The sequence below is a fragment of the Marmota monax genome, unplaced genomic scaffold, assembly GCF_021218885.2.
Source record: "Marmota monax isolate L192 unplaced genomic scaffold, Marmota_monax_Labrador192_F-V1.1 WCK01_AAM20220418_F8-fsc00024, whole genome shotgun sequence".
Lineage (NCBI taxonomy): Eukaryota > Metazoa > Chordata > Mammalia > Rodentia > Sciuridae > Marmota > Marmota monax.
In genome coordinates, this window is record NW_026695224.1 from 27495412 (window position 1) to 27516902 (window position 21491).

At 42.3% G+C, this 21491-nt stretch overlaps 1 protein-coding gene across 2 annotated transcripts in view; it reads right to left on the minus strand.

Moving 5' to 3' along the window:
- Positions 1-21491, minus strand: part of Adamts18 (ADAM metallopeptidase with thrombospondin type 1 motif 18) — a 142376-nt gene that overhangs the window by 52055 nt on the left and 68830 nt on the right. For both annotated transcript variants that reach the window (XM_046434986.2, XM_058575883.1), the window contains exons 9-11: positions 11627-11722; positions 6997-7145; positions 404-576 (exon numbers count right to left, since the gene is read on the minus strand). In XM_046434986.2, the coding sequence (XP_046290942.1) occupies positions 404-576; positions 6997-7145; positions 11627-11722 (418 nt within the window). The remainder of the gene's footprint in view (positions 1-403; positions 577-6996; positions 7146-11626; positions 11723-21491) is intronic.

Genomic DNA, 21491 nt, shown 5'->3' on the forward strand with positions numbered 1-21491 from the left:
CCTGGGCTTGAAATCATCGGACTTGTCAGTTACTGAGGACAATGTCTCTATGGGGTATATATGGTTTCATGAGTTTGGGGTCTGGACAACTCATACCAATTCCAATTAAGATCCCTGGGAGACAAAATTGCTGAAACGTCAAAACTAAGTTTGGAAACATAACCAAACACATGGATCCTTTGGCTCACGGATTGGGGAGACAAGGAGTGTCTTGTGGATTTAAAAAAAAAAAAAAGGTGTGGAAAAATAAACAAAACCTATGGAAGTGAACAGAAACGGAACCAGGACGAGTCTGGGGAGTGAGGGGTGAACAGTGAAGCTCTGTTACAGGAGCAGCGGTGGCTTCTCAGTTGTTCCTTCTCACGGAGACGTTTGTGAGCGCGTGTCCCAGAGGCTGAGTTACCTTCCACTTTGGTGTAGGGTTTCCACTGGTAGAACCACCCACGGAAAGGTTTGCTGTTGTACTCTGCACACTGCTGGGCTCGAAAATCCAGGCTGTTTTTATTACAGGGCTCCATGTTGCACAGCTGATAAACACGGCCAGAGCCCGGACAGAACTTGCCACCATACTGAGGCCTAAAAAATAAAATTCAAGAACTTCAGTGCTAGCCATCCAAGGCCTCGCTATGAGGCACATGCAATAATAAGGAAAGGGACAATCCACCCGAGCACTGTTACCGTGTGTGCCGCTGTACACAGATTATCACAGGAAGGGAAATACGGAGATATGACTTCCCACATCCCTCTTCATCCACTGCAGACATAATGAATGAACCAGGGATTCTTTTTTTTTCTCTCCTTTTTTTTTTTTGCAGAAACTTGGCCTGAGCTCAAAATCTTTCTCAACATAGCCTTAGGCATCTATTCCTCCGTAATTGGCATATAAAATCAGACTTATTTGCCCTCTCTTATTTAGTTTTTATATTCTGGCAATTTCCTTAATGACTAATGAAAGGATAATTTTTTAATGATTTTTATTGGTGCCTTATAATCATACATAATAGTGGGATTGTCGCATTTGTGCATGCACATACATAATCTGATCAGTATCATTCCCCGTGTCTCCCCTTTCCCTATCTCTTGCCCTGCACAAAAGTCAACTCAAAGTTGACTTTTTAGGAATTAGACCAGAAACCTTGCAACAGCTAGAGGAAAACATAGGGTCAACATTCCAACATGCAGGCAAAGACATGAACTTCTTTAATAAGACCCCTAAAACTCAAGAAATAAAACCAAGAATCAGTAAGTGGGATGGCATTCAACTTAAAAACTTCTGCACAGCAAAAAACAAAACAAAAAACTAAGAGCATGAAGAGAGAGACTACGGATTGGGAGAAAAAAATATTTGCCAGCTACTCTCTGGACAGAGAATTAATATCCAGAAATATAAAGAGCTCAAAAAACACCAACCAACAACCCAATCAATAAATGAACACAAGAATTCAACAGACATTTCTCAAAAGAAGAAACACCAATGTCCAAAGGACGTCTGGAAGGAGACTTCCTCCTGCATCAGGGAAATCTGTAGACACACTCCACCATCTTTAGTAACATCCTGTGTGTTCACGTGGCACTGGCTTCCGGTCCTCCTGACAGGGACCTACTGTCATCGCCAGCTTCTCCCACTTCCCAGGACTCTCATCATCTTCCTAGGCTTTTCCAAAATGCACCCTCACAGAGAAGGGCAGGACCCTAGGCAGCAGGAACAAAGTCCCATTTTCCATGATCTCCTGTCCAGCTGTCAGTCCTCAGGATGATATTTAGATTGATCCTGAGGGAAAACATTGCTTTGTTTTCATGCACTTAACCTTGCAGGGGGCCTCCTGCTTTCCTGCCAAGCACAGTGGGACATGGCTTTCCAGAGTAGGGAATCCCATTAGAACATAAATGGTTATGATCTAAGGGCAAGCTCTTTAAGATCTTACTTGGCAGACTCTCATCCACCAAAACCAGAGAGCAAGACAAACACCATCACAACCACATTGACAATCACTACTAACCACCTACCCAGTCTACTCTGTGCACAGAGCAATTCCTTCTTTTCATTACCCGCTTCTCATAGCCTTCTCCAAAGGCTGAAACTCAACTGTGGATCCGATGCCAACATGTAACATAAAGGGAGCTCCAGATTAATAAATTGATGGGATTAAAATTCCTGGTCTCCCTGGGAAGCACGATCATGCTATAAAACACCTTGGGGTTTGCTCCAGCATCCTATCAATCTCTCCCATAACTGCCTGCTAAGATGGGCTCAACAGAAACAGGAAGGGCCACATGGCCAGATGAGATTTTTGTGCTATCTCAAAACATTCTGGAGAAACTACTTAAACACACAGCAGACATGGTGCTAGATCAAACCCCTAAAGACTTCTTCAATGATCATCTAAAAAGCATTTGGAAAACCTTAACGTGCTTCATCATAACTTCAATATTCCTAGTCATCTTCACAAGGCATATTTAAAACAAATTTCTCAGTGGAAGACCTTCTGTCTGAGAGCCAAAAAATAACTCTCATTTGAACTGATCATATGTCATGAAGTGAAAGGGCACCTCGGCGTGTTACCTTTCAACTCACAGAACTTGTAACATGGAAAAGACCTCCAGACTCAAGCAGTCTTCCCCTCATTGCACAGATGAAAGGAAAGAGAGAGAGGATGGAGCTTATAAAACTTGCTGAATGATGAGGCCACACAGCTAGAGGAAACAGAGCACAACTCACCCCTGGGCCTCCAGACTCTGCCCAGGACTCTTTCCTATTCAACCTTGCCCACGTGTCACTGAGTCAGGAGCCCTATGTGGGAAGAGGGAGAGAGAGTGGTATAGTGCCCACGGTGCCAGCCTCTTACATGGAGACAGACCTGGTTTTGAATATTCTGTCTCTTCCCAACTTGACTTTAGACAATTTTATTGAAATTCCTCATCTGTAAAATGAGAGCAATCTTGGCCACTGATGTAGTATTTTAATTTGGGGCAAAGTTAGCACAAACAAATTATATCTGTTTTAAAATACTTTATACTTGTGTATTACCTACCCACACTGCACTGGGTAGTTTGCAATGTGGATTTTACATATGCATATATTTCATTTGTCATTATGGGACAAGGCAAAGCCAAGACTTTGAGTTTTCCTTTTAATCTTCCAACTCTACATTTTTGAGTAGCTTTAAGCGTGTGAGAATAAATTAAGAAAAAATTCTACCATAAAATCCTTCCATATAGTAAGCTATTTATGATTAAAAACAAAAAAATGGAAACAGAATACAAAAGTCTAAGTATCTGATTCTGTCCTTATATTACATTTGCTTCTGTGCAGTTCATCCTGACTACAGGTGGCTGGATTGCCCTTAGGATCACTTGGGGGAGCTCCATTAAGTATACGTACATACATGTGTATGCACATATATATGTACATAGACACCCATGGATTCCTGGGCCCCTCCACAGACTCTCAAATAGAATGTATGACCTGTGCTTTTAAAAGAAATCAGTGTGATTTTTCAAGTATGCTGGTGGTTCTAATAATTAAACCTGGGAATGGCTGATTGGAAAATGGGCCACAGATTCCATACAATTATTGTTCTAGAGCCATGGTTTCCCTCTGCTCTCCATTTTCTTAGCAGTGTTACAGCAGCTGGTAGATAATTCTTTCTCCATAGACTCATGCTTCAGGAAAGTGCTAATTTTCTTGAGAAATTTATAGAATTTCCCCAGTGTTATGGTTTGGATGTGAGGTGTCCCCCAAAAGCTCATGTGTGAGACAGTGCAAAAAGGATCAGAGGAGAAATGATTGGGTTGTGAGAGTCTTAACCCAATGAGTGATTTGTCTCCTGATAGGGATTAACTGAGTGGTAACTGGAGTGGTGGGGTGTGGCTGGAGGAGGTGGGAATTGGGGTGTGGCTTTGGGTGTATATTTGTGTCTGGCCAGTGGACTCTCTCTGCTTCCTGATCATCATGTTAGCTGGTTCCCTCTGCCATACTCTTCCACCATGATGTTCTGCCTCACCTCCAGCCCTGAGGAATGGAGCTAGCTTTCTATGGACTCAGACCTCTGAAACCATGAGCCCTCTGATAACCTTTTCCTCCTCTACAGTTGTTCTGGTTGGGTCCTTTTAGTCACAGCAGTGAAAAAAGCTGACTAAAACACCCAGGCTTTCTTATGGTGTAGCAACCAGAAAAAGATGTCAAAGGGTTAAGACTGGGGATCTGGTCTGACTCCGCCATTTGCAGCATGGTGCCCAGGCAGGGGCTGCTTCTGTGATTAGCATTCTCTCTCTCCCCTATCCAGCTGCCATCTGTAAAACAACTGATTTCAATCCATGTGTCACCATCAACCAGACTGGGAACAAATGTCTAAAGAAGTATTTTGTGAGACACAGAAACCAGAGACTGGACCAATTAAGAACTCCTAGAACAGACATGAGTGAACGGAGGTGGCCACAGGTGCTGCTGGTAATGGCTGTTCCAGGAGTAGACAGATTTTACACTCTATGAAACCTCAACCATTTGATAAATCCATAACCCAGGCAGGAATGATCCATGTTTCATGAAATAAAATATGTACTGGGAAAAACACCACTAAATGAAATAGGCCCCATATTGCTTCTCAGATGAGAAAATAAAAAGGGTCAGCTGGCTGATGTGAACAGAGGAACCCAATGCTGAAACTGAAGCAAGAAAGAAACCAGTAACTTGAAATTGGGAGGGGAAAAAAAAAAGCAAATTAAGAGCAGAGACAGAACAATCAATTCAGCTGTCCTGGGATGGCCGACCCTCTACATGTTTTGTGACTTCATGCAGAGTTCAATAAACACTATCCTGATGATCCTCGATCTTGATCAACATGATGAAACTGCACTGAGTAGAATTACTTCAGTGATTAATCCTTTTATTAGGCATCTCTGAAATTACAATATGTTATTTCCACGAATGAGTCCCTATTATAATGAGAGTTCTCCATCCCATAGATATGAGAAAGATTTTAATTTAAATCTCGGGGGCGTCACGCATGCACTTTACCAGCAGAGCTATTAAACTGGGCCATCTATTTCTTTTTGGGGAAAATAGTGAGATTGTAAAATTTCGTGATGTATGAAAACCAGATCCATGAAATATGCTTCAAAAATGTAAAGTAATATAAAGGTTTTTAACAGTTCTAGCCAAGACATGGGCTGTGTTCAAAGTTTCAGAAGGGTGGTTTTAATAATCTGGTATGAGTTATAAATGCATCAAAGCCTTTCTTCCTTTATGCCCAGTGACTGGATCTGATGAGACCCCAGCAACTCAATGGAAGATGATTCTGCCCCTCATAAGACATTTGGCAATGCCTGGCATTATTGTCATTTGTCACAACTTGAGGGTGGGGAGTTGGATAGTGATCCTACTAGTACCAGATGGGCAGATGACAAAGTTGCTGCTAACTATCCTGCAATGTACAGGGCAAACCCCACAAAAGAATTTTCCAGCACTTCATGTCAGTAGTGCTGAAGCTGAAAAACCCTAGGTTAACCCAAGATATCCCAAGTAGTGCTTGACAAATCATGGTCAAGTTAACTCCAAACTGCTCCTTATAATTTGGGGGAGGGGCAGGGGGAACAAAAAACAAACAAAAAAATCCTTTTTGATCCAGCTCAGCCTGCTGACTCAGATGATGTACCCTTTGTCTCTTTAAAAGTTTCCTTTTACTCTAGTTGCATTATTTAATTCTCAATTTACCATTTATGCAATGCTTATGACATACCAGTCCCTTCTGAAAACATTCTATAACTATTAGCTGTTGTAGGTGCTATCATTATCCTATTCTCACAAATTAGGACTCTGGGAACAGAGAGAGCCTGTTGTGGGTGGCCACATAGCTAGCAGGCCAGCATGCAAATCCAGGGGCTTCAGAATCTATGTTCTTAAGCCCTGGGCTCTTCCATCACTCAGACTGTATTGGGAAGTTACCTGGACCATTTTCAACGTCCCCATCACATTCTTCTGACCCTATTAGCATTCTCTAGGTCCAGGACCATCAGTGATGGTCTCCCTGGGAGGGGACTGAGATTTGAGGAGGCTGCCTCTCCCCCTTGCTTCTGTGGAGTGATCCTGTCTTCCTGGTGAACTTGGGGTAAGAGAAACGAACACCACACAGTCCCCAGATCCTTCTTCTGAGTGCCCACTGGATGCTCCCTATGTTACAGGCACTCTCTAGAAACAATTTCTAATTCTCCCGAGAACATCACAGGATCACAGAAGGGTATTACTTATGTCTCCATTCCACCCACAAACACGAGCTGAGAGTTCAAGTGATTTTCTCAAAGCCATACATTTAAGAGGTGGCAGACACATGACCTGGAGTATTTGTCTGAAGCCTAGGCTCTTTCTAGATCACATGCAATGGAAAATACCTGACGCGTAACTTAGCATATATAACAGTAACCTAAGCACACCGGTATTTACACAGAGTATGGATGGCAATTCAGACTCTAGTCTGACTCAACCAGAGTGCCCACAGGGACCATTGGCCAATTTCAATCCATTCGTGATTTAACTTGTCCTCTTAGTGGCTTTTTGTTTTCAAAGGAAATTGAATTTCTTGTCAATAATTTAAAAATTGGAAAACTTCACACATAACTTTTTTTTGTTTGTTTGTTTCTTTTGAGAAGTCAGGCAGAACAGTCGGCCCACATTGGTATACATTCCTGCAAAGCAAAAATAAGCACATTTTCTCCAACTCACAGCTTGACAGACAGCCATGCATTCCACCAACTGAGCTTCTGTGCTCCATAATCTCTCAGGCACCTGACTGTATGACTGTAGAGCCCAGGGTAGGTTAAGAAAGTAACTTGGGCTATGACTTGTCCTTGATTCATGCGTGGAATAAGTTCTTTGCTGTGTTTTGGTTTCTGCCCACCCTGCCTCCAATTCTGTGCAAATTGTAAAATCCTGGTTGACTGTTATTCCCCAGAGGGAAGAAAACCAGTGTGTTACTGGCTGGCTTTCTGTGGGAGCCTTACTTGGGGTTATTGCAGTGTCTCTCCTGATACTTGACTCCTCCACCACAAGTTCTGGAACATTCTGACCACTTCGACCAGGTGGACCACTGGCCATGGATGGGCCGGGGCCCGAGCTCCCCAAACTTTACACACTGGCCTTGCCGACACCACTGTGAAAAGAACGTGGGACACGGTTCCCGTCAGAGCACACCTGGGAAAGCACAGGGAGATGTGAACACCTGTATAGGAATGGGAGAAACGGGTCTGTGGGCAAAGAGGAAAGTGCAGGACCCCTTGATCGGTCCCTTTCTCTGCGCAGTTTTATTAACAGTTACTCCACCTTGGCTGCCTGCATTTTGAAAAGCTGCCCAGCTAGACAGAAGCAGCATCTCCCACCAACAAGCTGAGCCTCACATGATCCGTGAACTGTCAAGGTGGAACATGGGATGAGGTTCCACCTAACAACCCAGGAGTCGGGCGAAATTGCAAAGGGGCCTCCCTTGACAATGAGAAACAGTGCTACTACCCAGGGACAACTCAGGTCACTCACTCAAGGAGAAACGGATTTTAAGATATTAACAAAGCATTGATCATTTTGATGATTATCTCCTAAGAACAGATAATTGGACATACAATATATTTTTGTTGGGCAACATCACTATTGGGCATTTCTTAGGAACCCCAGTAACTTCCAGTCTGAACCAATCATGGTCTTCAGATAACGTATGTTACCCTTTTGACTATATGAAAGGTCCTCATCTCAGACCCTCTGATGACTTCAAAGTCTTTCGGCATCTGATGGATTAGCTCTGGGTCTTTCATTAACCCGTGATCTGCACAAGGCGAAGCTGTGATCTGGGCTGACCTTCCCCTTTGAGTTCTTTGCAGCATAGTCCAGACCTTGCTGGTCATCTCCCTTCTTGGGGATTTGGGGGTTATATTAGTCTGGTAGGGTTTTTGGGGGGAGGGGGCTAGATATTTTTCTTGTGGTGATTTTAATATGAGTAAGTTCTGCATGACTTAGCACACTGCACACTTTCCCAAAAGCCTCTGCAATTAGATCCAAAAGGTTGGGTTTGGACCATGCCAGGTTTTGCGGAGAAATAGGGGTTCAGTTACAAAATTATGGGGTGTTTTTTTTTTTTTTTTACTTTTAAATCTTCACTTTTCCCCTGTGACACCTTGGGCGTTGCAGCTGTTGATTGTGTGGCTTGGTTGCCAGAGCACTTTGTCTGGGTTAAGATATCGCTTCCTTTCTTCAACTTCTTGCCTTGTGCTGATTAATTCTTCTGTTTTTAATTTTTCTTTTCCCTGGATTAATTGCCACTGCAGAGTTTGCATGAAACCATATAACATTGTTGAGAACTTTCTGGGGGAAAGCAATCGGTCATTTGAGGGTTTTATCCCTCAAATAAGCATGCCTCTTCCCTACCAGGGATCACAGGGCCTCTATTGGACTGGGCTCAGTAGCTGACACCAGCCAGCAACACGTGCAGCAGCCACAGCAGCTGCAGCTGACCATCAGTGGGAACGAGGAACTTCACATTAAAATCTCATAGAAGCCTTGCACGGCACTTAGGAGTTAGAGAAATTTAGGAAAGAAATGCTAACTTGCTTAGTCACACAGTTACCCAAATAACTACCTAATAGCAGAGACTGGATTGGACTCAGCAGCCAAGGTTCCTAAACAGAACTCATCCTACCTTTGACCTCTGAGGCAAATTACTGATCCACATACCTTAATTTTTAATCTAATTTCCTTTTTGGAAATTAGTAAGTTTTTTTTTTAGATCTGTTCCAGTCATTCAACTAATTGGACTTTCTATGATTTCAGTATTTATCCTAGTATTAGGTTAGACTGCTGCTAACTTGCTCCCTCTGGCTTTCCAATGAGTTTAGAAGGTAGGAATGTGGAGGAAATATCCAGAGACATGCCAATATCCACATGTGTATAGAAAATCTTTATATAAAATATAAATACTAAACAGATACATCCACAATTTTATCCAACTACTCATATATGTATATATATTTCTGGGAGTACTTCTAATATCAAACTGAATGGCCATGACTTACAGCAATACCTTTGCATAGAAAGCATGTATGCATCTTTCTTTCCTGGCACACATATCTTGAGATGAAAGTACCTGGCTTTCCTTCTCAATTATTTTCTGAATATTCATAGTAAGAATCATCACTGAAGGACGGGGGACTGCCTAAGGATGGGGTAGGATAGGTTGAGTTCTGGTTAGAAAGAAACAAAATTCTGACCAGCTGCTGCACTGCCCCTGACACTCCAGATAAAACATGAAGCAGCGGTGCCCTCAGCCTTTATGGGGTGAACAGTCTCATTCATTACAATTCCGCTCTCCGCGGAAGGAGGAGTCACAAGAGCATATGTACCAGAATGCAGTCATTATTACACAGGAGTGATGGCAGATGGGACTTACTGGGGATGCTTTCTGCTCACATTGGCGGGCTTTCCTCAGAGCATGATTATACACCCCACCCCCACATTTCAAAATAATGGGGGTGGGGGATGGTGGCATTAGGACATTGGTTTCCTAACTTCTGGTCTGACTCATCTCCTGTTCTGTTTACTGAAGTCTAATCCAAGTGCATTTTAGTCCCTATAGAACTGAGGTTCTTAATTTACTTATATATTAAATCTTATGCCCTGTTATACATCATATATTTTCATTATTTATATTAATCTGTTCTTATATATGCCTTCCCATGTTTATTGATGCTAAGTTGTTTTATTTTCTTTTAATGAAAATCATCTATTAATTCTCAAGTTACAAGTTCAGTCTTCAAAATTAAATTGGCTTGAATGGTTATTTTTAACTATTTGATTAATTAACCCATTGCTTTGTATCATCACAGCTATAAAACGTCTATAAGCATTTTTAATGAGAATCCTCATTGGGATTTCCTAAGAGCAGTATATCTGATTAAAAATTGCACATAACTTCAATTTTTAAAAATGTATTTTCTTTAAAATATAAATATTATAGACCTTCCAAGAGATGTTGAATAAATGCCTTAATAAATATAAAAAATACATTTGCTGACCACCCACTTATTTTCATATGCTGTGTCTATGCTCTGTCGCTACTTTTGGCCTTTCCCTCAAAAGTCTCCTCTTTCTCTTCTCCAGCTGAAGATACTCCACTCCAGTGTAGGCCCAGGAGAACCCACTCACAGCAATGAATCCCCAAAGCATACCTAATCCTGAGCAAGGTTCAATTTCATTCATCTAGGCTTCGGTAGCCACTGGTGCTTATAGAAGATATGCATTAAAGGGAGTTGGAATTACTGCCTCTGCATAGCTTTCTCTGCTGGACTATAAATTCTTGAAAGGTTATAGCTGAGTTTTATTCACTTCTGTATCCTCAGAGTCTCCTCTCCCCAATATCTAGTACTGAAAAGATTGCACAGAAATTGAATTCACTTTAAATGGCCAATTTGTCTACACAGGCTTGTGTTGACTTAAAAGAGTCAAAAACAAAGATCTGTAAACCACTGACATGTTATCATTTGTAGCACATGTTCGGTTTTTCAAGTGAACTCTCCAAATCGGGACCATTTACTGGTACCTTCTTATGGTTTGGATATGAGGTGGCCCCCAAGAGATTTATGTATTGAAGGCTTGTTCCCCAAGGTACTACTGTCCAGAGTTGGACTACTGGAAGTTGATGGATGCCATAGGAAGTGGGGACCTGGTTGAAGGAAGTAAGTTACTGGGGTATACTCTGGAAGTATATATTGTTACTGACCTCCTTCCATCTTTCCTTCCCACTGTCATGAGCTGAGCAGCTTTCTTCTTTCCACCCTTCCGCCATCATGTTCATCTGCCTCATCTCAGGCCCAAAACAATGGAGCCAGCAGCCTACCAACCATGGACAGAAGCCACTGAAACCATGAGCCAAAATAAATCTTTCCTTCTCTAAGTGGATGTTCCCAGGTATTTTTGTCACAGTGACGAAAAGCTGACTAACACTTATCCAAGTGAACTTTCCCTACAGACTCTGCTGGGAAAGGGGAAGAAAAAGAGAAACTAATACCTGAGAATGTTTCCTTCAAAACACAGAGGTCTGCCATAATCTTCCATAACAGAGGGGGCTATTGCTCACAAGCAAAAAGGCTTTTTTGGCACTTGTGGATGGAGATGCCTCTTACCCTTCAATAGCAATGTAACTCTAAGTGATGGGCACCTCTGCAGCATGTCAGAAAGTCCAAGGAAGCTCCTGTGAGGTGAACTGAGTGGCAGAGGCCTTGGTCTGGAGAGGCAGTCATTTCTTTGCTACTTATGGGAACATGTGCTCCCTGAGACTCTTACCTACGGCATCAAGCTTAAAAGGCAAGTGGAGTGCAATGAAACCTACTAGCTCATTCAAATAGATTTCAACTCGAGACTCCATCTAAAAGAAGAAAAACAAAGGCCAAAAAAAAATCTGCTTCAACAATTGAACTGACGGTTATATTAGCATTCAGATTTGTAATCACTGCTGAATAATGCTCATCATTTTAAAGAGAAGGCAGAAAGTATATGCAGCCAAAGCACTCCATTCTGAGTCACCGCGCAAAGAGTCTGTGTCTATGCCTCATTAAGTTTCCAGAGCCCCAAACTAACAAGTATGCAGTTTACCATACTCAAGCCACACATGGTCCCTTCCGCTGCAGGCATAAACTTGGTCTCACACCTGTGGCCCACTCGGTGGCACCAAAGTGATTTGCAAATGTCCTGAAAGGCAAGAAGGGACTGGTAAGGGTGGTAATGCAAGGAAAAAAAAAAGAAAATATTCAAAGCTTTTGTACACAATATTATATTTTGAGGTTGTGGCTGAAATCAGACAAATTATTCAGAAAGGAGAGGCAGGTGGAGTTGGTAAAGGCCAAATGCTCTAGCAACTGCAGAAGCCGTTTGTTTTAACCACAATGTGGTCATGTGCTTAGCAACTGGGAGGCCGCGGCAGTTTATTTAGAGAACCCTTGGATTAGACCAAAGACATCTGGGTTCTAATGGCAATAATAAACAGTGCAGCAGAATAGATCAAAATGGGGATAAAGCAATTCTGATTCAAATCCTTTTCCTGGAACTCCAGGATGTGTGCTCTAGGGATGTGTTTAAGAATTCCTGAAAGCTATAGTTTCCTCTGTTTTCCCCATTAAAAAGTGATAAAATTAGCACTTGACTCCACGGAGCTGTCCTCAGAGAAAAACCATATGATGCATGCAAAATGGTTAGCCTGCCTGGCCCACGGAGTTATCCAAAACCTTGGCCATTTACATCATCGTCATTCCTTTCTTCATCTTTGATTACAAAGTTTAATTATCTAGATCATTTCATTCTCACACTAGACCTGTGAAACCATTTCAGTTATCCTGCTAGACTGTGGTGGGCAGAAAAGGGCTCACATGGCAATCCCTAGAACCCGTGACTATGTGAGTTTATACGGCAAAGGACAATGAGAGCTGCAGGGGGAACTGAGGCTGCTCATCAAACGACCTTGAGATGGACAGACTCTCTTTAATTATCCACGTAGGCCCAATGTAGTTGCAGGGTTTTAAATGGGAAAGTGGAGACGGAGAAATGAGAGATTGAGTGGGATGTAGAAGGAGGAGGTTGGCTCTGAAGGTGGAGGAAGGGGCCATGAGTCAAGGAATGCAGGTGGCTTTTAGAAGCTGGAAAGGCCAAGAAAATGGGTTATCCCAGATAGGATCACAGGGAACACATCCCCACCCACCCCTGCTGTTAGCCTTTTCCTTTTCCAGAATAACAACATAACAAATTTCTGTTGCTGGATGTCACACTAAGCTTATGACACCACCTGGAAATTAATAGGAGCACCACCATTGTAGTGGCAGAAGCTGAAAGTCTGCTTCATCTAAACTCATGCAGCTGAGGAGGCGGAGCAAGCTACAGACACTTTCAAAGCTGTGAATTTGCACAGCTAGTGGCAAGTGGCACTTGGCACTAGAACTGGCCTCATATTCCAGAATCTAGGGTCTTCACCATGGCTCCAGACCTGGGCTTGCTGGGAATGGATGTTGGAAAGCTCTCGAGTGTTCTAGGCCTCAGTTCCCAACCTACAGAGTAAAGGGGCTGAACCAGGACCAGGAGACTTCCAGTTCTAACTGTCCAAGTCACAACTCAGAACTAGCCACCAATGGAATGTCACAAAACATTCCAGAACATCAAAGTGATTGCATTTTGCCACATTCTGTTCTCAAAGTTCGAAATGGGAACTCACGGATTGGGGTGGGGGGATTCACTACCAGGAGAATACGAGATGACTTTTGTGGTTTCTTGTTGTGACGGTGAAAATTCAATCCACCAAACACCCAATTCCCCCAAGCATTCAAATTAATATAGATTTTACAACTAGAAAATATGGCCAGAACATGCTTGGTAATGTTTTACACACTTACACACACACACACACGCTTTCTCTAGGACTAGGAAAAGAAAACATAGAGAAACCAGAAGTATATGTGGTGATCTTGACCTTGTAAATCATAAAAATCTTTCCTTCAAAAGAGAATGGAAGAAAATTCACGTCACTGTTTAGAAACACAAGCACCAGCAGCAGCCTCAGACAGGGGCTCACATAACATTTGCAAATCCCAGAAGAGCTCCTAAGACAAAATACATACATCTTTCTCTGAGCTGCCGCTGACATTAGAAAGCAGGAGGCAGCCCCCAACACAGTTACCATAGGGTGACCACCTCCATGTGTCTCCATATCAAGTGACCCTGGGGTCCAGGGATCTACATAATGTGGAAAAGAGAGCAGTCTCTGGAGGAGCGAGAGGACCCAGCCATTGAGACAATTAAAGCCACCCTTAGAAGGGCTTTCAGAATTAAGTCATCTTCTTTCTTGCAGCCAGAGGAAAGGCGTAACCTATACCCCCAGCTCATGTGGCACAGGCAATGCCTGTCCTAGCTGCCACAGGCAATGCCAAGCCATGAGGCTGAGAAAAGGGGCAGCCGGAGAGGACCCGAGAGATAAAGCAAAACCAACCAAACAAACCAATCACACACACAAAGGCTCTGGAGTGAACTCATACAGGCTGCGTGAACATGTTATTTCTCCTGCGGTGAAGAGCAGAAGTCAAATGTAATTACAACCAACTGCATGCTCTGGCGACCGGGAATGCCCCCGAGAAAGCTCCCTTTCAAAGTAAACAGAGAGGCGAGTTTGTGCTTTTGTTGTGTGTACCTCCCTTTTTCCTTTTTCGAGACTATTCAACTAACTTTTCCTTATCTATAATTACCTGGACTTAAGTCATAATTTCAGGGAAAATGAAATAACCACAGAGACCCCAAGGTCTCATGCTGCCTGGATATGATTTTGCTGAAGGAGACCACATTTTTAAGGAAAGAGTCTCGGGCTCTCCATCCTCTGTCCCTTGCTGATCACGTTCTCTGGTTAAATTCCAGGACGTACATCCCTTCACATAAAACCCGACATGCTGAAAATGTGAATAGCTTCTGAAAATCAAGTTTTATACAACATCTCAAACTCCACGCCTCCAGAACTGAATTCCTCACCAGCCCCCGACACCTGTTCCATGTTCAGCCTTTTCCATCTCACGTCTTGGCATCTCCAGCCTTCCAGCGATTCAGGCCCCAAATCCTGCCATCATCTCTAACTCCTCTTTTTCTCTCACATTCTATCAGAAAATCTGCCACTAGATCATGAAATCACATGGGCTGTACCTTCAAACCATTTCTAGAGTCTGAACAATTATCTCCACTTATACTGCTCCCTGTCCCAAGCCACCTTGAAGAGGCTCACCACCACACCCTTCCATGGGCCTCGAGTTCTGTCTTTCCCCATCCATCCTAGTTCATTCTCAACACAGTGCTGTCCAGTACTGTAGTCCATAGCTACAAGTGGCTCATTAAAACCAAATTTAGATCACTTTAAATGAATAAAAGATGCACTTCCTCAATCAGGGACACTAGTCACATTTCAAGTTCCTAAGAGGCAGATGTGGTAAGTGGCTACCATATTGGATGTTGAACATTCCCACCACTACAGAAAGTTCTAGAGGACAGCACTGAGCTAGACATCCTTCCACATCAGGTCAGCTCATGGCATTTCTCAGCTCAAAACTATGCAATGCCTCCGACTTCACTTAGAAAAATCCAAAGTCCTTATTATCCTCCGCCAAGCCACATATCATCGGGTCCCCTTTACCATTTTTGCGCTATCCACACTGGCTATGCATTGTTCTGCAAACACCTCCAAACTTAGGCCTTTGCACTGCCTGTTCTACTTTCCCTACTATCTAAATACCTAACACTTTCTTACCTCCATCTAGTCTTGGCCCAAGTTTCACCTCATATCACTACACAATTAAAACCTTAGCCAGTCACCATGCAATCAGCCTCCCAATTTCTCTTATCCCACTCCCAACTTACTCAGCACTTCTGACTTTTACACCATTTACTTATTTACAGTGTCTTCTATGCACCATTTTCCTTCCCATTACAATTCATTGCTATGTGGGTAAGGAACTTTGCTTTTTCTCTGACACATCCCAAGAATAATGTCTGGGACAAGGCAGACTTTAATAAATATTGTGAAGTAAATCAGCATACGAATGAAAATTGTTGACTTTACAAATACAAGTCACCTTCACTAGTCATGACAACTCTGGAATACTTAAGGACAATCTTCAATTTTAAAAACATAAGAGAACCTGACGAACTGTGCTGCTGAACAGAGTTTTCCCTGAATTATTTCTCTGCATCCTCATCATGACCCTGTGAGGAAGGTCACAATCCTTGCCTTTGCTGTGCTCATGGGAAAGCAGAGCCTCAAGAGAAGTTAAGCAAATTCCTCAGTTGCCTTTAGCAGGTAAGTCTCTGGTTGCCCTGGATTTAAACTCACTTATGTTTAAACTCATTTGCTCAAACTTTTAAGCTAAGCAATAATTAAAAAGTAGCAGTTAACAATTAAAAAGTAACAATCAACAAAAATTGTCATGGTATCATTTTTAAAAATCCAGTTTACAGAAGTATAATTTACTATAATAATATGCACCCATTTTAACAAATGGTTCTAGGAGTCTTGACAAAATACATATGCCACTGTAGACAATGCCATAATCAGGACAGAACATTCACATCACCCCCAAAATTTCCAAGAGGAAACCAGTGTTCTGATTTCTGTCACCATAGATTAGTGATGCTTTTTCTTAAATGCCATATAAATAGAATTTTCCAAATGGATTCTTTTATAGCATTTTGCTTAATTTTTTAAAAACTCATTCATGCTTTTGTGTAAATCAATAGTTTTTTTTTCTGAATGATGACTAGAGTTTCATTGTACAAATACATCAGAATTTGTTCATCCATTCACCTTTTGAAGGATATTCCAATTGCTCCCAGTCTTTGGTTCCTATGAATCAAGCAGTAACTAAGAACATTTCTGGACCAGTGTTTTATGATCATAATCTTTTATTTCTGTAAGGTAAATACCTTGGAGTGGATTTGCTGGATCAGAAGATAAAGTTGTAATTAATTTCCCATGTTAAAAATACACTGCCACACCATTTCTCAAAGTAAATGCGCCATTTTCCACACTCATCAGCAACAGAAAGAGTTCCAGTTGCTTCATGTGCTTGATGACATTTGGGTGTGCAGTTGGGTTTCAATGTGATTTATTCTGTGTCCTTCTGATAACTAAGATTGAGCACCATTTTATGTGTTGGTGGACTGTAGACTGTTTTCTGTTGACCTTCTTTTGTGATGGGCCATTGAAGTATTTTGTACCCTTTCCTTATTGTTTTATTTTTCCTTAGGGGATGGGCACTGGTACCATTCTATATTCTCCAGATAGATACGGGAGAGGCATTAGATATGGTCAAAAGCATGTGCTGCCAAGACTCAATCTAGTTCTGCCATTTGCTGGTTTTGTAAACATGAGCAAAACATTTATATCTTAACATGAAAAGTGTGGATAATGCATATTCCAAAGATACGCATGAATGAAAATAGTAATGTGTGTGTGTGTGTACACACACACACACACACACACCTAGTGTATATAATGTGTTTGCAGCATTGTTGTACAAAAAAACCTGAATACATATAGCTATTCTTATACAAAGAAATGGCTGTCCTCCATTTACTAAAAATTCATTCAAAATAAATTCAATTTCATCACAATTTTGACTCGAAAACCTGGGCTTTTTGTCTTCCTGTCCACTGGCACTTTCTGCCTGATTGTGGCTAGATAATTAACTTCAATTTCCTTACCGTTGGACTGAAAAGCAACAATAAATAATGCCCCTATCTGTTCTACCAGTAGATAAATAAGACACTGGAGCTAGGCAAACGAAGATCAAAATAATCATCTTATTATACACAGCTGAAGATGAACTGGAGAATGTGGCTGAGACCTGTGGCCAAATGGGTCTCCTAATGCTTTGTGAAACTAACTACCCCTCCCCATTTGCAGACATACACAAATCTCCATCCAAGGCAGACCCCCTAGAGGATTTTGGAAGAGAAGCATGCTTCCTGGAGGCAAGAGCACAAACACAGGATGCTGAGAAGCTCCTCTGGTGCTTCTTGCTCAGACAAGTCAAGCCTGCTTCCTTGAGGAAGGATGAGAAAAGACAGCATCGTCTTCCACTTCGCGGAAACAGGAATTGTGCCAAAAACGTGGGCTCCAGTCCTTATTGCTAATCCAGAAATGCACACTGAGCACCTGCGATCCTGTCCGCCATGCTAGTCACTATACCCAATGGGCAAGGACACAGATGGTTACAAGGTGGTAAGGCTAACACAGAGGATGCAGAGAAAGCCCAGAGAAAGGAATGTTCCAGTCTCCATGGGGGATAAAGGAGGTAACTCTTGAGCTGAATCTTCAACAACAACACAAAATGATGAGGTGTTCGTCCCTCCGGTGGCCATGCAGTGTTCTAAGATGGGGAAATACACAGACAAGGCCTTGGACACAGGAGAGAGGAAATACTTGGAACCCTTACAAGGACATCAATATTGTCGGGACATAAGTATGTGGGGGAAGTCAGGAGACACTGAAGCATGATGTAATAAATTTGGTATATTACAAAGGGGGTGTGATGAGATACTAGGAAGTTTCTATTTATCCTCCATTCTTTAATCCCAATGTCACATTCTTAGAAGAAGAAACACATACACATCCTACTATCCTTCAAAGAGAATGCTTTCTGAGACAATGGTCCCAAAACATTCACTAGAATTAAAATACCTTCCCCACAATTTCCTTTTAGCTTCAAATTCTGTCAGTGGGTCTATAAGCAAACACAACAGACCTTGCTGTATGACAGAATAGTGCTGCCTGCCTACCCACAGTATCAACCAAAAGATGGAGCAGCTGTTCAGCTGCCCATTTCTAACTCAGGGCAGTACCAGCATGGAAGTACTGATTGGACTCCCCTGCCGTGCATGGACCTCTGACTCACAGAATCAATCACTCTCTGAGCCAGGAAACATTTCTGAGTGTGTAATAACCAAGTGGATGTCCTCCCCAGAGGCTACAGAAGTAACTCTCCTATAGGTCTGCCCAACTAACATGGACTATTAGCCAGATTAACAACTCATTTTCATCAACACTGCTATGGCTTAGGCGTGGTTTGTCCCCAAGAGTCCATGTGTTGGGAGTTTGGTCTTCGGTGTGGAGATGTTGGAACTGTCCAACAGGTGGGACTGGGTACAAAGTCATCGGGTCAGTTGTGAGTGTGCCCTTAAAAGAGATAAAGGTATTTCTCATGGAATTCTGGTTAGTTTTGGAGAGTGGATTCTTATACAATCCTGAACCTGACCCCATCCAGCCTATCTGGCTTGCTATTTAGCAATGTTAATTGCTTGCTTCCACACATGTCCTGACTTTTCCATCCACCATGGTGGGATGCAGAAAACAGGGCTCTCATCAGAGCTGAGCCAATGCCAGTACCTTACCCATGAACCTCCAAAACTGTGAGCTAAAGCAACTTCTCATTCTTCAACTAGACTGCCTCAGGAATTTTGTTATAGCAAAGAAATACTGACTAATACAAACACTTTGGATGGGAACAAAGATCAAGTGTTATGGGCTAGATACCCAGAAAATTTGAGGCTGAAAAAAGAGGGGAAGTGGGAACAAGTAATAAAACTACTGTCTTCAGACCCTTTTGACAAGGCAGCTGAAGCAGAGTCAAGTGTAATGGTAATGACAACGCTGAAGACAGAGGGAAGACAGCAAGAGGAAGCTACCTCATTCCTACGCAGTGATACAAATGCACCAAGAGATTAATCCCCACAGATTTTCCAGGGAAGAACTAATAAATATTACCTTCTCCTTATGCATGTATACTCTAAGACTGAGGGAAGCAGAGTGACTTGCCCAAGTGATGATTCTAGCAAATGGTGGATTAAGACCCTAAACCCAGGTCTATTTAGTTTGAAATTGTCAGAGTGTGTGTGTGTGTGTGTGTGTGTGTGTGTGTGTTTAGCATTGAAGGTCGTCTACCTGTGGTTCTCAACATTGAACTTGCATCAGAATCAACCAGAATCTTTTCTAAAATAGAGAAGTTTGAAAACACCTCAAGTTTCTTATTCCTCTGGTCTTGGATGGGACTTAAGCATTTGCATTTCTAACAAGTTCCAGGTGATGCTGCCAAACTATCTGCAGGTTGGAGAAGACACTTTGAGAACCGGCTCTGGTGTTTGTTTTGGTGCTTCTAACGACTACGCAAAACTGCCTTTCTCTGAGTCGTGGATTAAAGGAAAAAGGTGGCAAACTGAAGGGGTAGAAAGTAATGATGGGCTAATGCAGGCCCTTGGATACACGTGATCTCCTGCTGTCCTGCTGGAGCAGGACAAACAGGTTTAATTGCTCTGGAAGCCCCTTCTGGTTAGAGCCCAGCGGGGCCCATTTAGGATCCTCAGAGTGTGTGGCCGTGGCTCAGGTTATAATTAGGATTAGGAATGATATAGAAAGCGAGGCTGTGGGGGAGGAACCCACACTCAGGATCCACCAGCCAGGCCTGCCTGCCCCATTTTCCCTCAACACCATCTTATCTCTTAAGTAAGTCTCGCTAACCTCACCCCCTGCCCCAGACATCCTTGTCTCTGTGCCTCTCATCATTTTAGTCCATCTTCTAGTTTGGAAACTCCCTTTCCCCTTGTTCTGCTTCCCAGGGAAGACCCTCAGGCTGACATACTGTCTTTTAAAAATATGGGGGTGGGGGTGGGGTGGTTTCCAGAAAGCAATCTATAATTTAAGAATGGTTGCTTAAGCCCTGCACACTGCCTCGCCCAGAGCAGACACCCCACAAGCACTTGCTGCATGCATGATCCTGAAAGAATGAGAGTGATTTTAGGAGCTTTCTTTGTATTTCTGAACAAATACTCACAACCAATTCTGCACTTGCTACGTAGTAAATGTGTAATACAAATCTGATGGATGATTGAGAAAAATAATGAATCCTCTTAATGAAGTGACAGGCAAAGTTAAGAGACAAACTTTTTCAACAAAAGTCTCAAAAGGCAAATAGCAACAGCTGTAAATCTAGTAACTTCACATGATATACCAGCATTTGCTGAAGTCAAGTCTATGTGGTGTGGAGGACATGGGGACATGTGGAGACAGACAGACAGACAGACAGACACACACACACACACACACACACATGAGGAACCAGATAGACTTTAACAGTTATATACTCAAATTGCATTAAGTCATATAGCCCCACATCAAATCTATGATTTGATAGATTTTTTTTTTAGGGTTCAACTTCTATTTTGAAAGTAAGTTGATTTATAGAGAAGCAGCATTAAGTGAATAAAAATACAGAAACATACCAATCCCACCATTATGTACAACTTCAATGCACCAATAAAAATGTGGAAAAAATACAGACATCGTGAAGGTAGTTGTTAATGACTGAATGTTAGTTTAGGAAAACCTGGTGCTTGCCAGTTGAGAGAAGGAAACAGTGTCAACATGGATGGTTTGTTTTGTTAAGGTTTCACCGTATACAAGTTTTGTGGTTTTGAACAAATTAAATATCTTCTCTCAGCTCCAGGTGGAAAGTGGTCATAAGTTTTACTTCAAAGATTTTTGGGGAAGATTGAGGTCAAGTGAGATAAATCTCTAAGCAAATGCCTTGTGTCGAACAGAGGTTCACTTAGAAACTGCTGAAAATAAAAGTGGGTGGTAGTGTTAACAGAGATGCTGGTAGTGAGGGAGGGTGGAAGGTGGTGTAGGTGACAGGTGGGATGGTAGTGGTGGTAGTGAAGATGGTGATGAATGGTGAACGGCGGTGGCAATGGTGGTGAACAGAAATGGTGAGGGTGCTATTGGTAATTATGATGTTGTTACGATGGTGGTGGGAGGGGAGAAATAAGGCAAAGAGGAAGAGGAGGAGAAAGGAGAGGAATAATAGAAGTGGAAAGAGAAGCTATAAACCTTCATAGTTCCCTGTATCTAAATACCTAGGACTTCAATGTTTTTCACTGGACACTGGGA